Source organism: Haliotis rufescens, unplaced genomic scaffold (assembly GCF_023055435.1).
Source record: "Haliotis rufescens isolate VD_foot unplaced genomic scaffold, xgHalRufe1.0.p SCAF_22, whole genome shotgun sequence".
In the NCBI taxonomy this organism is placed as follows: Eukaryota; Metazoa; Mollusca; class Gastropoda; order Lepetellida; family Haliotidae; genus Haliotis; species Haliotis rufescens.
The window spans coordinates 10,565,086-10,582,968 of record NW_025963913.1 but is presented as its reverse complement, the minus strand read 5'-3'; the positions used below and the strand labels follow the sequence as shown (position 1 = coordinate 10,582,968).

At 39.1% G+C, this 17,883-nt stretch overlaps 1 protein-coding gene across 2 annotated transcripts in view; it reads left to right on the top strand.

Annotated features, from left to right (window-relative positions):
* LOC124146392 (leucine-rich repeat-containing protein 74B-like) overlaps positions 1-17,655 on the top strand; it is a 442,719-nt gene extending 425,064 nt beyond the window's left edge. For both annotated transcript variants that reach the window (XM_046516658.2, XM_048401501.1), the window contains one exon: positions 16,917-17,655. In XM_046516658.2, the coding sequence (XP_046372614.2) occupies positions 16,917-17,046 (130 nt within the window). In that variant the 3' untranslated portion in view covers positions 17,047-17,655. The remainder of the gene's footprint in view (positions 1-16,916) is intronic.
* The last annotated feature ends 228 nt before the right edge of the window (positions 17,656-17,883 follow it).

Here is a 17,883-nt window from a genome sequence, read left to right as displayed (position 1 = left end):
TTTTTTCGATCCACTCTGATATTAGTTGTCCATGGTTGTCTAGTTTATCTGCAATGCCCCAGGTAGGATGATGGGCATTGAAGTCTCCTAGGAAGATGGTTGATTTATTTCCTAATTGGTAAAGGATATCTAGGTCTGTATCTTTAATTGGTTTTAGTGTTGAGTGATAGATGTTAATGATTTTTATTTTTTGGTTATTGATGGTGACTTGGATTCCATTAGCTTCTAGATTAGGAGTGTTTACTTTAACTTCCTCGTAGTTTATATCCTCTCTAACATAGATGATTAGACCTCCTCCTGTTCTGCCTGGGATGGTTTTGGACCTGTCGGTTCTCACTGCGTTATAATTTGGTAGGTTGAATTTAGTTTTATGTGAGAATTTGGTTTCTTGAATACAAGCTACATGGGGACCTTTATCTATTTTGAATTTAGCTTTAAGTTCAGAACCATGGCCAGCGAGGCCATTGGCATTCCATTGAAAAATGTTTAGGCCTTCCATTGGGAAACTGGGTGGATTTATGTTTGGTTTAGGCTTGGTTTAGGTATTTACTTTAGTAGGTTATTAAGGTTGCTGCTGAAACGGTCGAAAGAGGTGGTGACGAGTTGTAGTTTATGTGCTACACCAAAGAAGGCTTTGGAGCTGGCTTCTGGATTAGACTGCTTTAACATGTAAGCTAGTAGGAGGACTAAGTTGTTTAGTTTTTTGCTTGCTACGTTTTGGGTGAGTTTTTTTCTATAGCTTTTGGTTTTTGGGGCTGACAAGGTAAGATCGTTTATTTCCTCTGAGGATGTGTACTCGTCCTCTTCGGTTAAGTTATCTTTAGTTTGGTCACTCTGTTCGGTGGTGGGTTGCATGCTGGGTTTGGGTGCGAGAGTCTGAGTGGTTTCTGTAGTTTCCCTGTTGACTGGGTGTTCGGGGGGTGCCTGTAGGTTTTGGAGTGTTGTTGCTCTTGTGGCTGTGATGGCTTGTGTTGGTGCTGGTTGTGTGGTGGTCGTTGTGCGTTGGGTTTTGCTTGCGGGTGTAGATGTGGTAATTGTAGGGTGAGAGGCGGGGAGGGTGAGAGTGTGAGTTTGTGGGATGTGTGGGGTGTTTGTTTCATTTGCGATCTATGCGTCTCGCTGATTTTGGTCCCATACGGAGACTGGGTATACTGTTTTGCGTGCGTGAGTGTTGTTGTTTGGGGGTGGTGTTGGTAGTAGTGGTTTGTATGCTTGCGGTGTGGGTTTTTTGGTTTGGATTTTGGCCGTGTTTATGTCTATATGTTTGTTGGCCTGTTGGGTGAGTGATAGTCTGTGGGGGCATTGGTTCGAGAGTGATGAGTGTTTTATGGATTCGCAGTGGATGCACCTGGGTGTGCATATCCCTGGGCAGTCCGTTTGGGCACAGGTTTTGCATTTATTTTTTTTCAAAGTACATTGGTTGGCGGTGTGATTATATTGTAGGCAATTTGAACATTGCTTTACTTGCTTGATGTATGGTTTGACCTCTAAGTTATGGTTAGCGCCAAAAGTGATATGTTTGGGGGCTTCAGGGTGTTTAGCTGTTTTTTTGAAGTTTATTATTACAATAGGTGTGGGGGTGGTTTTCCCGTTTCTGTTTGATTTAATCCTGCGGAGGCTAGTTATTTGTGGTTGGGTTTGGATAGTGTTAGCTTCTTTGGCGTATATGTCGAGGTCCTCGTCGGTTTCCCTTGGGTGCACTCGAATAACTCCCCTAGTGTATATTTGCCAGTTAGGTTTAGAGCTATTTATGGTGAATTGGAATATTTGTTTAATTTTAGTTGCTGCTATGTAGGATTCCTGATTTGGGAAGATTATCTGATATCCTTTGAAGCTACGTTTGATGTTTAGGTAATGTGGCGTATATATAAGCGTGCATTATTGTTATGTTCGGGAACAGGGGAGGTAACTCTGTTCCTACTAGTTGCTAGGAGAAGTAAAAGCTACACACGATCAGCTAACGTGTTGTTTGTTATTTAAGTCTTCATGTCGGACAAACAAACACCATAAAACATGTTACATGGTGTCAGAAGTGACTAAAGAACTCATCGCAAGCCAATTATTTGAATGTCAACGTGTATCTTCGTTGTATTTGAATGCCGATCGGTTCGTCAACTCGGACCACGTGGTTTGTTTTGATCGTCGCATTTAGTGCATCTAAGCTATTTTGTGATAGACTGTAGAGCAGATACTATTTGATCAAGTGACAAAATAACTTTTATGAACATTTCATGAATATAGAAGACTATTAACGTCAATATAAGCAGAAACAGAAATATGCCCAAGAATGTTGTCTCACTAGCGAATTTGGGACGCCATGTTGAAAAAAAAAAAATAGTGCCAAGTGTGTAATGAAGATAAACGATTTTTGCCAAATCTGACAATATTAAGAAGTTTATTGCAAATCAATATGGCTGAAGGAGGGCAAGATGTGCAAGTTCAAGCGCCAACAATCATACATGTTCCTGTAAATATTCCTTTCCCACAGAAATTGGAATTAAAGGGAAACTTGGCAACTAACTTTAGAAAATTTAAAAGAGGTTGGGACAATTATGTGATTGCATCTAGACTTTCAAATGAATCTAGTCATTGTAAATGTGCAACATTAATGACATGCATTGGAACTGATGTGTTAGATGTTATTGATGGCATGAGTTTTGATAATGAAGATGATAGACAGAAAGAAGAAGTTGTGCTTGAGAAACTAAAGACTTTCTGTATTGGAGAAACAAATGAAACCTATGAGCGATACAACTTTAATACAAGGGATCAAGATAGCAGTGAAGGTATTGATGCATATGTGACTGTATTAAGGACCTTAGCAAAAACATGCAACTATGGAACGCTAGAAGACTCACTGATCCGAGATAGAATCGTCATGGGAATAAGGGACAACAATACAAGAAAGAGACTTCTTCAAGACTCAAAACTTACACTGAAAAGTGCAGTTGACATTTGTCGAGCTTATGAAACAGCAGCTCTGCAATTAAAGAACATTGGTGCAGCTTCAGAAGAAGTAAAATCAGTCAAGTCAAAGAAAAAAGGACTGGTTCAGAAGAAAACAGCTAAACCAGAAAGAAGAGAATCTGACAAAGTGAAAGAAAAAGACTTGTGGGAATGTAGATACTGTGGTCGAAAACATATATTCGGTTGAGAAAGGTGCCCAGCATATGGACACACCTGTTCCAAATGCAAGAAAAAAAAATCACTTTGCAGACAAATGTCCTAAAGGAAAGAAAAAGAAAGGACAAGTACAAGTGGTAGATGAATATGATACAGATGAACATGATGAAGATGCTGAATACATCATGGCAATGCACACTTCAGTTGAAGACAGTGTTAAAGAAGAGATGTATCAAAACAAACTGTTTGCTAAAATGACTTTGAAGAAAACAGAGGTGAAATTTCAACTTGATTGCGGCGCAACTGTCAATCTATTACCAGAAACTCTCTACTCTGAAATCTATGATGATCCGACGTTAGACAATCTACAGGAGGCATCAACAACTTTGATCATGTATAATGGAGCAGAAACATTGCCATTGGGCAAGAGAAGAGTCATGGTCGTCAATCCAAGGAACAACAAGAAGTACAGTATTGAATTCCTCATAACAAAAGGTAATTACAAGCCTCTTCTTGGATCAAGAGTCATCCAACATATGGGATTGATCACTGTCAATAGAGACAATATCATGTCAGTTGCAGCAGAAGATCAAGTTAATGTTGTAAATAAAGAAGACTCACCTGTGACTTTGAAGGATGTTACATCAAAGTATCCAGAACTGTTTGAAGGCGATGGTAAGCTTGAGGGAGAGTTGCATCTGGAGATTGATGAATCTGCTACACCAGTTCAAATTCCATGTAGAAAAGTACCTGTAGCAATGAAACCAAAACTAAAAGATGAACTAGAGAGACTAGTTAAGATGAACATAATAACTCCAGTTACAGACCCCACAGACTGGATATCGGCGATGGTAGTTGTGGTCAAGCCAAGTGGGAAGATCCGTCTCTGTATTGATCCTAAACCACTAAATGAAGCCCTGAAAAGAAGTCACTATTTAATGCCGACCATAGATGATATCTTACCCGGTACCTGAATTAGCAAATGCGAAATACTTCACACTAGCAGATGCTAAAAATGGATTTTGGCACATCGTATTGGACAAAGAGAGTAGCTTACTCACAACATTCGAAACGCCTTGGGGAAGATTTAGATGGCTTCGTATGCCTTTTGGTATCTCTCCTGCCCCTGAAGAGTTCCAAAGGAGGATGGATGAAGCTCTTATAGGACTCCCAGGTGTGAAAGCAATTCATGACGATGTCCTCATATATGGATGTGGCAACAGTGATGAGGAGGCAGAAGCTGACCATGATCGAAATCTCAGAGCTTTTCTGGAACGCTGCAAACAAAAAAATATCAAGTTGAATAAAGAAAAGTTCAAGTTGAAGTTACCAGAAGTTCCCTACCTTGGACATGTGTTGACTAAATCTGGTCTGAAGATTGATCCGAACAAAGTGAAAGCGATCACGCATATGCCAGCTCCTGTTGACAAACAAGGGGTACAAAGACTGCTAGGAATGGTAAACTTCGTCCAAAAGTTCGCACCAAATATTTCAGCGATCACTGCACCACTGAGATCACTTATTATGGATAAGACAAACTTCAAATGGGATCCAAATGTTCATGGCAGAAGTTTTGAAGAGATCAAGAATGTTCTCTCTGAACCGCCAGTGTTGAAATATTTTGATGACTCAAAAGAGACTTACCTGCAATGTGATGCATCTCAAAATGGATTGGGAGCCTGCCTAATGCAAGAAGGACACCCAATAGCCTATGCGTCTCGTGCATTAACACCATCAGAAAAGAACTATGCACAAATCGAAAAGGAGATGCTTGGGATTGTGTTTGGGTTGGAGAGATTTGAGATGTATACCTATGGTAGGAAGATCTATGTAGAAACAGATCACAAACCTCTTGAGTCCATCATGCTCAAAAGTCTGCTAAGCGCACCTAAACGCTTACAGAGAATGTTTCTACGGATCCAGAAGTTTGACCTGAAAGTGAACTACAAGAAAGGATCTCAAATGTATGTAGCAGACACCTTGAGTCGTGCATACTTACCTCAATCCAAATCCAAAGAATCCAGTGACTCAAGTGACATCTTCAATGTTGATCACAGATCCTCTACTGAGCTGGAAACTGAAACAATTCAAATGAAGGATTATGTTAATGTCTCAGACAAAACCTTGTCACAGATACAGTCCGCAACTCGGTCAGATGTTAACATGCAAAATCTGAAGAAGATAATTCTGCAGGGATGGCCTGAAAACAAACTGAACTTACCTGTTGCAGTAAGAGATTATTTCACATTCCGGGAGGAATTATCAGAGCAAGACGACGTCATCTTCAAGGGTGAACGTATACTGATTCCAAATAACTTGCGACCTGAAATAATGGAAAGGATACACGCAAGTCACATTGGTATCCAAGGATGTATCAGGAGGGCTCGTGAACTAGTCTACTGGCCAAACATGGTAAAAGACTTGACTGATTATATCAGTAAATGTGAGATATGCAACAGTGTACAACAAGAGCAAGGGAGAGAACCGCTCATGAGTCATGCAATTCCATGTCGCCCATGGGAGAAGATAGCATGTGACCTGTTCGAATTTGAAAATCATGATTACCTACTTACAGTCGACTACTTGTCTGACTATTTTGAAGTTGATCGTCTTCAAGGTAAAGATTCCAAAGAAGTATCAACTAGCTCGTCATGGAATACCAGACCAGCTCATGTCGGACAACGGACCACCTTTCAATTCCGAATCATTTGCTGTGTTTGCTGAAAACTACAAATTTGAGCATGTCACATCATCACCAAGGCATCCTCAGTCAAATGGTAAAGTTGAAAATGCTGTAAAAACAGTAAAGAGACTCATGACAAAATCCAAGCTTGCTGAAACTGACCCATTTCTATCTCTGCTAGATTGGAGAAATGTGCCTACCGAAGGTATTGGTACATCACCAGTTCAAAGGCTGTATGGTAGGAGAACTAAGACACTTCTTCCAACATCACCTAAATTGCTGAAATCAAGAAAAGGTGAAAATGAAAAAGGAAAATTGCTGAAAAGAAAAGTAAAGCAAGCAAAATACTACAATAGATCTACACATCCACTGCGCATGTTAAAGACAGGTGAAACAGTGAGAGTTCAGCCCTACAACAATAAACAGTGGAAAAAAGCATCTGCAGAGAAACAAGTGGGAGAGAGATCATATGAAGTGAAAATGCAGGATGGAAGAATTCTGAGAAGAAATAGAAAGCATCTCAGACTTTCAAATGAACCGCCACCTCTTAGATATGATACAGTAGTTGTCAATAATCCATCTGTTCCAGATAATCCACCAATCACTCAATCAAGACAATCTTCAAGTAACCATGGTAACAGAAATATCAGTGAAAACACACATACAGTACCAAAGACAATTTCACCTAAATCTAAACTACCAGAGACCGAACCAAGTGAACCAGTGACAGTTCCAAAGGAAGTGAGAACTTCAAGTGGTAGACTGGTGAAAATGCCTGCAAAGTACAAGGACTAGGCGTGCTAAAGTGTCAATTCAAAATTGTGTTAAGTTAAGTCTATCAAGGACTCTAATTTGATAATCTGGTGTGAGTGACATATCTTTGAGAGGAAGGATGTGGCGTATATATAAGCGTGCATTATTGTTATGTTCGGGAACAGGGGAGGTAACTCTGTTCCTACTAGTTGCTAGGAGAAGTAAAAGCTACACGCGATCAGCTAACGTGTTGTTTGTTATTTAAGTCTTCATGTCGGACAAACAAACACCATAAAACACGTTACAGGTAATTGATTTTTTGTTGCCTTAGCCACATGCCTAAAAAAATTTTTTAAAAATCTTTCGCTAACTTCTGAAATTTATCAAACACGAGCTTGGTATCACAGCTTGATTGGCTGCCTGAGGTCACGTGCTCAAAATTGACCAATCACGAAACTTGTAGCAGATTTCGGCAAGAAAGCGTCATTAGAAACAAATTTTAATCCAATGAAATCGCTTGTTATAACTACGGGGAAAAAACAGGCGATGTTACGAAAGCGCGATTACGAAATGAATGACCGCCATGTTGTGACAGCAACTACATGTGTCTGACAGTTTAGCCTTAAATTGGATTGCCCACTAATTAAGAATATAAACTTCGCTTGTGGTTCTCTTTTATTGCATGCATGCGCTTCTAAGATCAAAGGATGTATAGTGTGAAAAGTTAACTAGTTAAACAATCGTACTAATTTTTTCACCTTCCATTATCCATTTAGTTCTAGATCTAATAGCTATACCTGCCATTTTATGTTTCCTTATATCTTCTAACTCATTTCTTTTTTCCTCTAACAATTCATAGGTAATAGTGGGAGAGTTCTTAATAGATTCAATTTCATCTAATAAATTCTTTTCTTGTTCAATTCTTTCCTTTTTCTTGAAAGTTGAAATTTGAAAATGTTTTACCTCTCAATTCCATAATGTTTCAAAAAATAATTGATCATTAATGTTAAATTGAAGTAAGTGGTTTTCTATATGAACAATATCACCTTGATAGTCCAAAGCATATTGAGTTTTTATTTTCAAAATAGTTTCTTTGACTTTCCTTTACATAGTTTTTGTCCGTCAGTAACGATGTATTAAATTTCCAATAAGTAGAACGTTTTTTTGTATCTTTGAATGAAATATCAATATCAATAATAGAGTGATCAGTTCTATATCCTGGTTTAATCATAGCATTTGTATTAAAAGGGTATAAAGTTTCAGAGATAAAAAAATAATCCAATCTTGCTTGCTTTAGTAGCCAAGTAAATTTCTTACTGTCAGGGTTGAAATCTCGCCAGACATCTACTAAATTTAAGTCTCCAATAAGTTCTAAAACCTTTTCTCTAGCTTTAGGATTATTGATGTTAACATAATTATCTACATCAATAGTGCTATTTAAGTTTAGGTTCCAGTCAGCTGAGAAAATATAATCCTCATTACCAATATTCTTAGCCATGACTTTAACATGCTCAAAGAAATCAGGAGAATTTGTATTTGGGCCATACATATTCATTAATGTTAAACGTCTTTCACAAATTGTAATATCTAAAATAAGCAAATTCCCATTGTCATCAGTATGAGAATTATGTATTTTATAATCCACATTTCTATTGAATAAAATTGCCACTCCTCTAGATTGACTATTTTTAGAGTTAAAAATACAGTCATAACCCCATTGTGCTCTTATAATAGGTTCTTGCTCTTTGGAAAAATGTGTATCTTGAAAAAGATACAGTGAATATAATTTTGATCGTAAAAAATTAGAGACATCTTTTCTTTTCTTAGTATCCTGTAGTCCTCTACAATTAACAGAACAGCAACTAAAACCAATACTAGCCATTATTGAAGGGAAACAGTAATTTCCATATCATCAGGACCAGTGAGAGTATTTCACTAAAATTTCTGACACACACAAACAACATAAAAATAACCAAAAAAAAGTTTTACAAAAAATGGTCTTTGCAATTAGCCTTGCACACAGTTGCATACTTCAGGTAGGCAAATTCCCCTCACATTCTGGGGGCTCTGTTTCAGTCTATAAACATGTGCTTAGTGTGCATGAAGAGGGTGATAAAATCTTCATCACAGGAAACAAAAAAAACCATATTCGACAAACTCGCCTGGTGTCGACAGTTTCCAATCAATGAAATAAAAAAGAATCAGCAGCTGATCAGTAGATTCTTTGACATTTAGTCTCGGTGGTGAAATGTATTCAATATATCAACATATCCTTTGGCAGAATTTTAACATCTTACAGAGATGCAATTAGTCATCAGGTCATGAAATCCGAGTCCTAACATGTAAACACGAGGAAATAAACATATGTCCGCCATTTTGAAGCACATGATGCGCCACGTGATGTGTCACGTGATATGATATCGCTAAAGTTCCTCGCGGTCTGTTGATAAACATGGGTAGATCATAAGAAATAGTTACAATAAAGTCATTATTGGCACAATTACCCAATAATATATGAATTCCCCAAATTGTCCTTGAATAAAACACAAGACATAATCCATACGAACCATCCATACTATGTGAAAGTAGATGTAGAAGAATCTTTTGAACGAGTGGAATGTAGGTCAAATAAAATAACACATTTCACCATTTTCGCAATCACTGAATATTCTTTTAATCCAAAAAGTCCCATAGATTAATATTCATTAGGCAGGCATGTTCAGGATCCTCATCTTCCCCTATAGAATTTTCCAATCTGACCTGATATCTTTTCTGTAGTAAAGAATAACATCCGTCCACTTCTCGCGAACATGAGTCTATAGATTGTAGTTTTAAAGAATGATCGCTGATTTTTGTAGTAATCTTCCTCGCAATTTCTTCAAGTCTAACAGTAGATCTGTTCTGATCGAAAGGCCAGCCTCTGATAGGAGTTTTCCTCTGGCGAAAGTAGCCTTGATAATAGCTTCCCTATCCTGCATAAGAACAAACTTAATAATGATTGGATTTGGTTTGTCACTTTCGTGGAATCTCATCATGTTTTCTACAGTCTGTTCATCCAAGTCTAGTTTGTCTTTGAATATCCCCCGACAATGCGAATCTAGTGTCGTGATTGTATTTGGAACTCCGTAGACTAGAAGATTAGATTTTCTCGTGTAAATTTCTGCTTCTAAAAGTTTCTTTTTCCGCATGTTCATTTGGTGTTTCATACTAACTTCCGTCGAGTCGATTTGTTGTGGGAAGTCATCGATGCGTTTTGACTGAAATTCTGTCGCCGATTCCACACCATCAACTCTATTCGGTAATTCAGATAATTCCGCCGTGACAGTATCAATTCTACAGCATATTTTATCTGTAATGAGTCACAGTTCACTTCGAATGAAATCCTTCCATTCGTATCTACACGTGGTGAGTGCGATGATGGAGCGGAAGCTGGCATCGAAACAGTCTCTTGGCCCTCCGGAATTGCTGACTGTAAATACTGGCCAATAGTGCCCCCAACAGATTCTTCACTCTTAGTTTTTGGTGATCCCTTCTTTGATTTGCCCTTAGAGGCCATGATGTTTTGGATAATGTCGGATTTTGACTGGATACCCCGCTGATTGCGTCCTCACGCCGCCATTGCCAAACTGGAAGTCTATTTTGTTAAATCTATAAATGTCATCATCGAAGTAGTCAGGGTTGTGGCCTAGAATGCCCCAAACATTCGATATCAAACTACCGTATTTCCTCTATTTGACACTACACCGTCTATTTATTTTGCGAGAGCCCTTGACTTGGCGTGTATTAGAGACCAGGCTGGTATTAGAGACCCAGCGTGTATTAGAGGAAATATAGATATGTTTTACAGTTCATATTGGGGTGATCGATCGACAGCCATTTTCTATGAATCGATATGTAGGCTATCTATGTATTCATACGCACATTTTACTTACTTACTTACTTTGGAGATTTAACGTGCGCTTTCTGACTGATGCGTATTTCGCACACGGGCCCGGCCAGGCCATTTAATGTGTTTCCGAAAGGGGCGAAAGTGGTCTGTGCAACCCAAGAGGGGGGTTTTAGGGGTTGCTTATATAGAATTTGGGAATTTTGAGATTTGGAATAGATGCTGATGGGATTGGGGAGGAGAACTAAGGGAGCTGGGTATGGTGGATGTTTGTTTGTTTATGTGATTTTGATTTGGTAGGTTATTGTGTTTTTAGATGCGTTTTATTAGTTCCGTTTTTATTAAGAATACGCCTAAGGCCTTGAAGTTTTCTAGTTTATTTTGTGGGTTTAGTGTTGCTTCTAGAGTTAGAGCCTTGTTTAGATTGAGGGTGGTTTGTAATGCGGTTCGATGTGTTAGGTAGTGTGTGCAGTGGATGAGTGCGTGTTCTGGGGTTTCTGGTTGTTTGCAGTGTGGGCAGTTACCTGTAGTGTGTTTTTTAATTTTTTTTAGGTGGTTATTTAGGTTGGTGTGTCCTGTTTGGAGTTTAGTGATTACTCTGTCGATTTTTTTGGATGGATGGAGAATTTTTGGTTTGGTTAGTGGTTTGCTGAGCACTTTTTTGATTTGGCTATTTGAGTTTAGATATAGGTTATGCCATTTTTTGGTGATTTTTTGCTTGTTTACACTTTTAATTTCTGATTTTGAGATGGGTAAGTTTAAGCTTATTTCTGGGATTTTGAGGGATAGTTTAGCTGCTTTATCGGCGTTTTCATTACCGTATATTCCTACGTGGGCGAGTATCCACAAGAAGGTTATTTGTTTGCCTGCCTTAGTTAGGTCGTTGGAGCTTTTAAGTATTTGATTTATTAATTTAGGTCGGTTTTTGGTATTTTTGTTTTGGAGGGCTTGCAGTCCACTTTGAGAGTCGGTAAGTATTAGGATTTTTTTTTGTTTTTTTGATTCTTGATTATGGAGGGCTGAGGCCATGCCCATTAGTTCTGCCGTGAATATTGATTGGTTGTTTGGGAGTCGGAAGGATTGTGTGGTTTTAGTTGGTTGTGTGGTATGGACTCCGAAACCTGTGTGTTTGGAGGTCGGATCTGAGGATCCGTCAGTGTAAATGTGACACCAATTTGGCCAATTTTCGTGTATGTATGCTAGTGTGGTAGTTTTAGCTATGTTTGGGTCGGTTTGTTTATTTATTTGGCTAGTTAGTGTTGTGTCTATTTTGGGTATTTTAAGTTTAGGGGTGAAGTTATTTGATTGTTTGCAGTTTTGTTTAAGATTTTTAATTTGGTGTTCATTTAGGTAGTTTGTTATTCTTTGGGATATTGGGGTAAGTAAGGGGTGTTTACGAGCTAGAGCTTGGTTTTTGGGGCTGATGTTTTGGTTTATTAAGTTTTGGATGAGAGGGTTTGATTGGGACGCGGCCCAGAAATTTAAGCTTAGCTGTTCCCTGCGTAGACTTAGTGGCATTTCTCCTGTTAAAGCCTGAAGTGAGGTGTAGGAGGTGCCATGTTGGGTGCGTGTAATTAGTTTGAGAGCCTGATATTGTATTGAGTCAAGTTTTTTAGATAGAGAGTTGTTTAGGGTGTTGTATATGGCGCAGCCGTAGTCTAGTTTTGATCTAATTAGTGATATGTAGAGAGAGAGGAGGGTATCTTTGGATGCTCCCCAGTTAGAGCCAGTTAGGCATCTTAGGGTGTTTAGGTCTTTACTGCATTTATTTGTTAGGTTTTGGATTTGAGCATCCCAGGTGAGATGTTCATCGAAAATAAGTCCTAAGAATTTGGTTTGTTTTTGAAATTTGATTGTTTGATTGTTTAGCTGGAGGAGTGGGGAGGCGGGTTTCATGTTTTTATGTTTGAATACTATTCCTGTTGTTTTTTCTGAGTTAAGGGAGAAGCCCCATTTGTCAGCCCATTGTTGTATTTTATTAAGAGATTTTTGGAGTAAATTTTGGACCATGTTCATGCTTTTAGTGCGGATCCAGATGGCTCCATCATCCGCAAATTTTGATGTGTTTACTTTAGGGGATAGGCCCTCGAATAGATCGTTTATCATTATATTGAAGAGGGTGGGGCTGAGGATACTGCCCTGTGGAGTACCATTTTCTAGGGGACATTGGTCCGATAGAGTTTGGTCTATACCCACGGTTATTTTACGATTGTTTAGGAAGTCCTGGATGTAGTTTATTATCTGACCTTTGAGTCCTATTTTTTTAAGTTTTTGTATTAGCCCATCGTGCCATACCATGTCGAAAGCTTTAGAGAAGTCTAAGAAGATGCCTGTGGTATATTGTTTATTTAGTTGTCCTGTCTTAATATCTTGTTCTAGTCGGGCGAGGTTATCTAGGGTTGAGCGGCCAGGAGTGAAACCGCTTTGATCTGGGTTTATGATGTTATTTTGGGTTAAGTAATGTTGTAATCTATTTTTAGCCATTGATTCCATTACTTTACATAAGTTTGAAGTTAGGGATATTGGTCTATATGAGTTAGCTTGATTAGCTGGTTTATTAGGTTTAGGGATTGGTATGACTAAGGCCTGTTTCCAGGGAGTAGGAACCTGTCCGTTTAGGTAGATGAGATTGTATAGTTTGAGTAGTGCCTGGAGTAGTTTTAGGGGGAGTTTTTTAATTATTTGGTAAGAAGTTAGGTCTAATCCTGGGGCTGTGCCCTTTTTCCTGTTTTGGATTACGTAGAGGAGCTCCTCCATTGTGTAGGGTTGATTTATTTCTAGATTGTTATTGTTTGGTTCTTATTTATAGCTTCGCAGAATTTTTTCCAGTCTCTACTTTTGGCTATTTGGACTAGTTTTTGAACCTGGTGGTTTAGTTCGTGGGCTATGTTTAAATATTTGTAGTCGCGTTTTGCTTTATTGAAGGCTGATTTACGTTTTCGTCTAGTCTGTTCTATTTCCTCATTCCACCATGGTACCGTCGGTTTGCCTGTCTTAGATGTTTTGAAGGGGATGGAGGTTTTGGCTGCGTTTATTATATAGTCTGTTAGGTTTTTACAATAGGTTTCTGGATCATTATTTTCTATTTCGTTTAAGTTAGCTTCGTTGCAGATATCTTGGAATTGGTCCCAGTTAGCTTTATTGTAAAGGAATTTTGGTTCTTGGTTTTCTGTTTGGATTGGTACGTTTGTATTTCCTATGGTTATGTTTATGGGGAAGTGGTCACTACCTAGCGGGACGTCGTGCACTTCCCATTGAGTACTTTGGGCTAGATCTGCGGTGCATATGGTTAGGTCGATAGCCGACATTTTTTGGTTTATCTTATCGTACCTCGTGGGTTGCTTGCTATTAAGGAGTACTAGGTCGTTTGTTTCTATCCATTCGGAGATTAATTTGCCATGATTATCTATTTTATCATCTATGCTCCATGTAGGATGGTGAGCGTTAAAGTCTCCTAGGAATATAGTAGATTTATCGCTTATTTGGAGTAGTTTGTTTAGATCCTCAGGTTGGACTTTTTGTTCCGCCCAGTGGTAAATATTTATGATGTTTATGTTACGGTTATTTAATGTGATTTTAATGCCATTGGCTTCTAGGTTTGGCGTGTCTATTTTTATTTCTTCGTAATTTATATCTTCCCTGATAAATTTGATTAGTCCTCCTGCGGCTCTTCTTGTTTTCGGTTTAGCTCTGTCAGTTCTAACTGAGTTGTAGTTAGGTAGTGTGAATTTGGATTTTTTTGAGAATTTGGTTTCCTGTATACAAGCAATGTGAGGGCCTTTATTTAGTTTAAATTTAGTTTTTAGTTCATGGCCGTGGGAGGTGAGTCCGTTGGCGTTCCACTGAAAAATATTTAGTCCTTCGAATATTGGGTTCGGGTGATTGGTGATTTAGTTTTTAGTTTTTATTTTATTCGGTGAGTTCTTTTAGATGGAGGTTAAAGAGGAAGAAGGGAAGATCGGTTAATTTTAGATTGAAAGCTACTTTGTAGAAGGATTTCATGCTAGGTTTTGGTGAGTTTTGACTATGCATGTATGCTAGGAGTAAGGTGAGGTTATTTAGGTTTTGGGTGTTGGCTGGTTGGGGAGTTGGGTTTGTTTAGTAGTGGAGAAATCTTCGTCATCGGTTAGATTAGGTTTAGCTGATTGAGTTTCCATTGGGGAGGCATGTGATGTGGAGGATTGTGAAGGTGTTTGTGGGATGGGTGTAGCTCATGATTTCTTAGTGTTTGTGTTTTGTTGTTGTGCTTGCTTGTGGGGGAGTGTTGTTACCATATGGGCTGTAGGGTGCTTGGATGAGGGTCGTGTTGTGGTGGTCATTTTGAGGTTTGTTTTGCATGCGGGGGTTGATGTTTTGGCTATGTGAGATGTGGGAGGGTTCGTGGTTGGTTGAGTGGCTGCTTGTATGTGTGAGGTGGGTGCGGTTTCTCAGTAGGGGGCCCCAGACAGAGCTGTCGGTTATGGGTGTGGTGTTTGTTTGTGGGATGGTGTTTGGGTGTGGTGTAGGGAGGAGTGGTTTAGATGCAGGTGTAGCAAATTTTCGTGTTTGGATTTTAGCCGTGTCTATGTTTATGTGTTTGTTGGCCTGCTGGGTGAGTGTGTGTCTGTATGGGCATTGGTTTGAGAGTGAAGTGTGTTGGGTGGATTTGCAGTGGATGCACCAGGGTGTGCATGTGCCTGGGCAGTCTGTTTGTGCGCATTTTTTACATTTAGTTTTACGGTATGTGCATTGGGAGGCAGTGTGGTTGTATTTGAGGCACTTTGTACATTGCTTAACCTGCTTTATATAGGGTTTGACTTCTAAGTTGGTGTGGGCTCCGAAGGAAATGTGTTTGGGGGCTTCAGGGAATTTAGCGGTCTTTTTGAAGTTGATTATGACAATGGAGGTTGGGACCGTTTTTCCGTTTCTAGTTGAGGTTATTCTACGCTTGCTGGTGATTAGGGGTTGAGGGTTTTGGTCTTGGTTTATGTTAGCTTCTAGAGAGTATAATTGTAAGTCCTCAGTTGTTTCCCTTGGGTTAACCCTAATTACGCCTCGTGTATATTGTTGCCAATTAGGTGTTTGTTTGATTACTGTGACGTGGAATATTTGAGTTATTTTATTTGCTGCGTTGTAAGATTCTCGGTTAGGGAAGATTATCTGGTATCCTTTGTTGGCTTTTTTAATATTGTTGTAATTTATTTTTTCTCTTTTAAACCAAAGTCCTATTTTATCTGCCGAAAGTTCTAGTGAGAGAGTGGTGCCTGAGCCTGCTGAGAAGAAGTAGAGGGCGAAGGTGGTGAGGAAGGCGGCCGGGGAGGGTGTGGGCGATGGAGGTGGAGTGGATGTGTCGAGTTTGCGTTTTTTGGTGTTTTGAGGTGGCGAGTTAGCTGGTTTGGTGGGGGTGGTGTGTGTCATGTTTTCGCCATACTCGGTTGGGACGATGTTTTCGAGTGACCTCCCGGAAGTGTTGTGCGCTTCCGCAGGCGTGGGTGAGTAAGGAGCTGGCATGTCTGCGAGTGTGGCGTTGCGGGTGTCAGTCATGTTGTTTGGGTGTTGTGTTGGAGAGTTGGAGAGCGTGTGTTGTGGTGAGTGGTGGTGGAGTGGGAGTGGTGTTTTGGGGAGGTGAGTTGGTTTGTTGTTTTTACTTGGTGAGTTGTGTTTAGGAGGCGGAAGAGGTTGCGGTGGTTATTTGTTGTTGGTTTTAGTAGGAGGGTTTGTGAAATGGATTAATTATTAAAGATTTATTTTGTTGCTGGAAGGCTGGGATTAGGTGAGACATTTTTTGTGAAAAGGCTATATGTATCGAAAGGGGTTTCCGTAGCAAAAAGAAAACCTCATTTTAACCAATCAGAATCAAGCATTCATCAATGTCATGGTAGAATATGCAATGGAGCCCGCATAACTGCTTGCAACTATATTGCAACATTTCCACCAACTACAAACATATTCAATATGCAAAGCATCCATGTACAATTCATGGTCAGAAGTTACAACATCCAAATTGATATCTTGTGATGTGTACACTTAGGCTGTATACAAGTAGATACAAATGTATATACAAGAAGCCCTATTTTCCAGGAAAGGACATGGTGGTAGTGGTTGTGGTGTTGGTGCGAAGGAGCATCTAGCCTAAACCTAGCTAGCCTAAGGGAGAGACTTCTCTCTTTCTTATCTGGACCAAGGTTTATATGCCCAAGGTCACAGGACACTGATACAGTCAGATTTTTAAACGACAGTAATTAATTAGCAGTGACATAGTTGCACAGCTCGTCCAGGTTGGCTGTCAGTAACTGTACAAGTTTGTGATTCTTGACATATACATGTCATTGCTTCATGGTAACTAGCCTTTGGAATTAGACAAAGGTTGTCATCAACAGTTGGATATGGAACTACATGTATAAAAAATGCACTGTGTCAGATGCATTATTGTATGTTCAGTGGACTGTGAATTTTAAACAAATGTTACGTCTTCAATAATTCTGTTTACAGAGATATCCTGAGTGGCAAATGTTTCTCTGACTACCACAAACAGCGTCCATCAAGAGGTTACACACTTACAACAAGAACAGAATCTTCCATCAAACTGTCCTCACCTGGAAGACCTATCACTGCATCCTAGGTCTATGACCAAAACAGTCAAGTAAAATCTAGCGAACATCAGCTGAATTCAAATAACAAGGATGTCAAGCTGAAGATTGTTGTCAGGAAAGTGGTCTGTCATTATCTGACCTCTGACCTATCACCATGGAGTAGCTAGCCAGCAAGTCTTTAAATGAAATTTACAAGTGATACACATAAGAAAGAATGTATGGATATTATCTTCTTTATGAGGAAACAATGTTTCGGAGTATAAGCATATATCTGTACATGTAAAAACAACATATTAATAAGATACCAAAGGTGGAAACATGAACAAATGAAACCAACAGTTAATTAGCATTTAACAGTTACCCTCCAGCAACTTTACATTTGTGTCTATCTTTGTTGAGTAGTATAGGTAATGGCGATTCTGGACCACTTCAACTGGAGCCAGATTTATATACCTATACTGCTACTACAGATGGAATTTTTTATGCAAAAATGATGATGCGATTTAACAATCGTCATGAGACTAATTAAAAGAATCATCAATATTAATTAATAATGAATAAAATTTACTATAGCACACGAGGATATTGGAAAGGTATAGGAGCAATAAAAAAATTAGCCAGCGCGGCTAAGGTATCTCAAGATGTGGCCAAGGATTGCTTAAAGAAACAAGCGATGTGGCAAATATACTTACCAGCACCGCGTTATATACCGAGGAAGAAGTTTGATATTTTTACAATGAATGAAGTTCATCAGGCTGACCTCTTGTTTCTTCCACACTATAAGGTAAGACGCAAAACGTATAAATACACTTTAACAGTAGTGGATGTGGCTAGTCGCTACAAAGAGGCTGAGCCATTAACCTCGA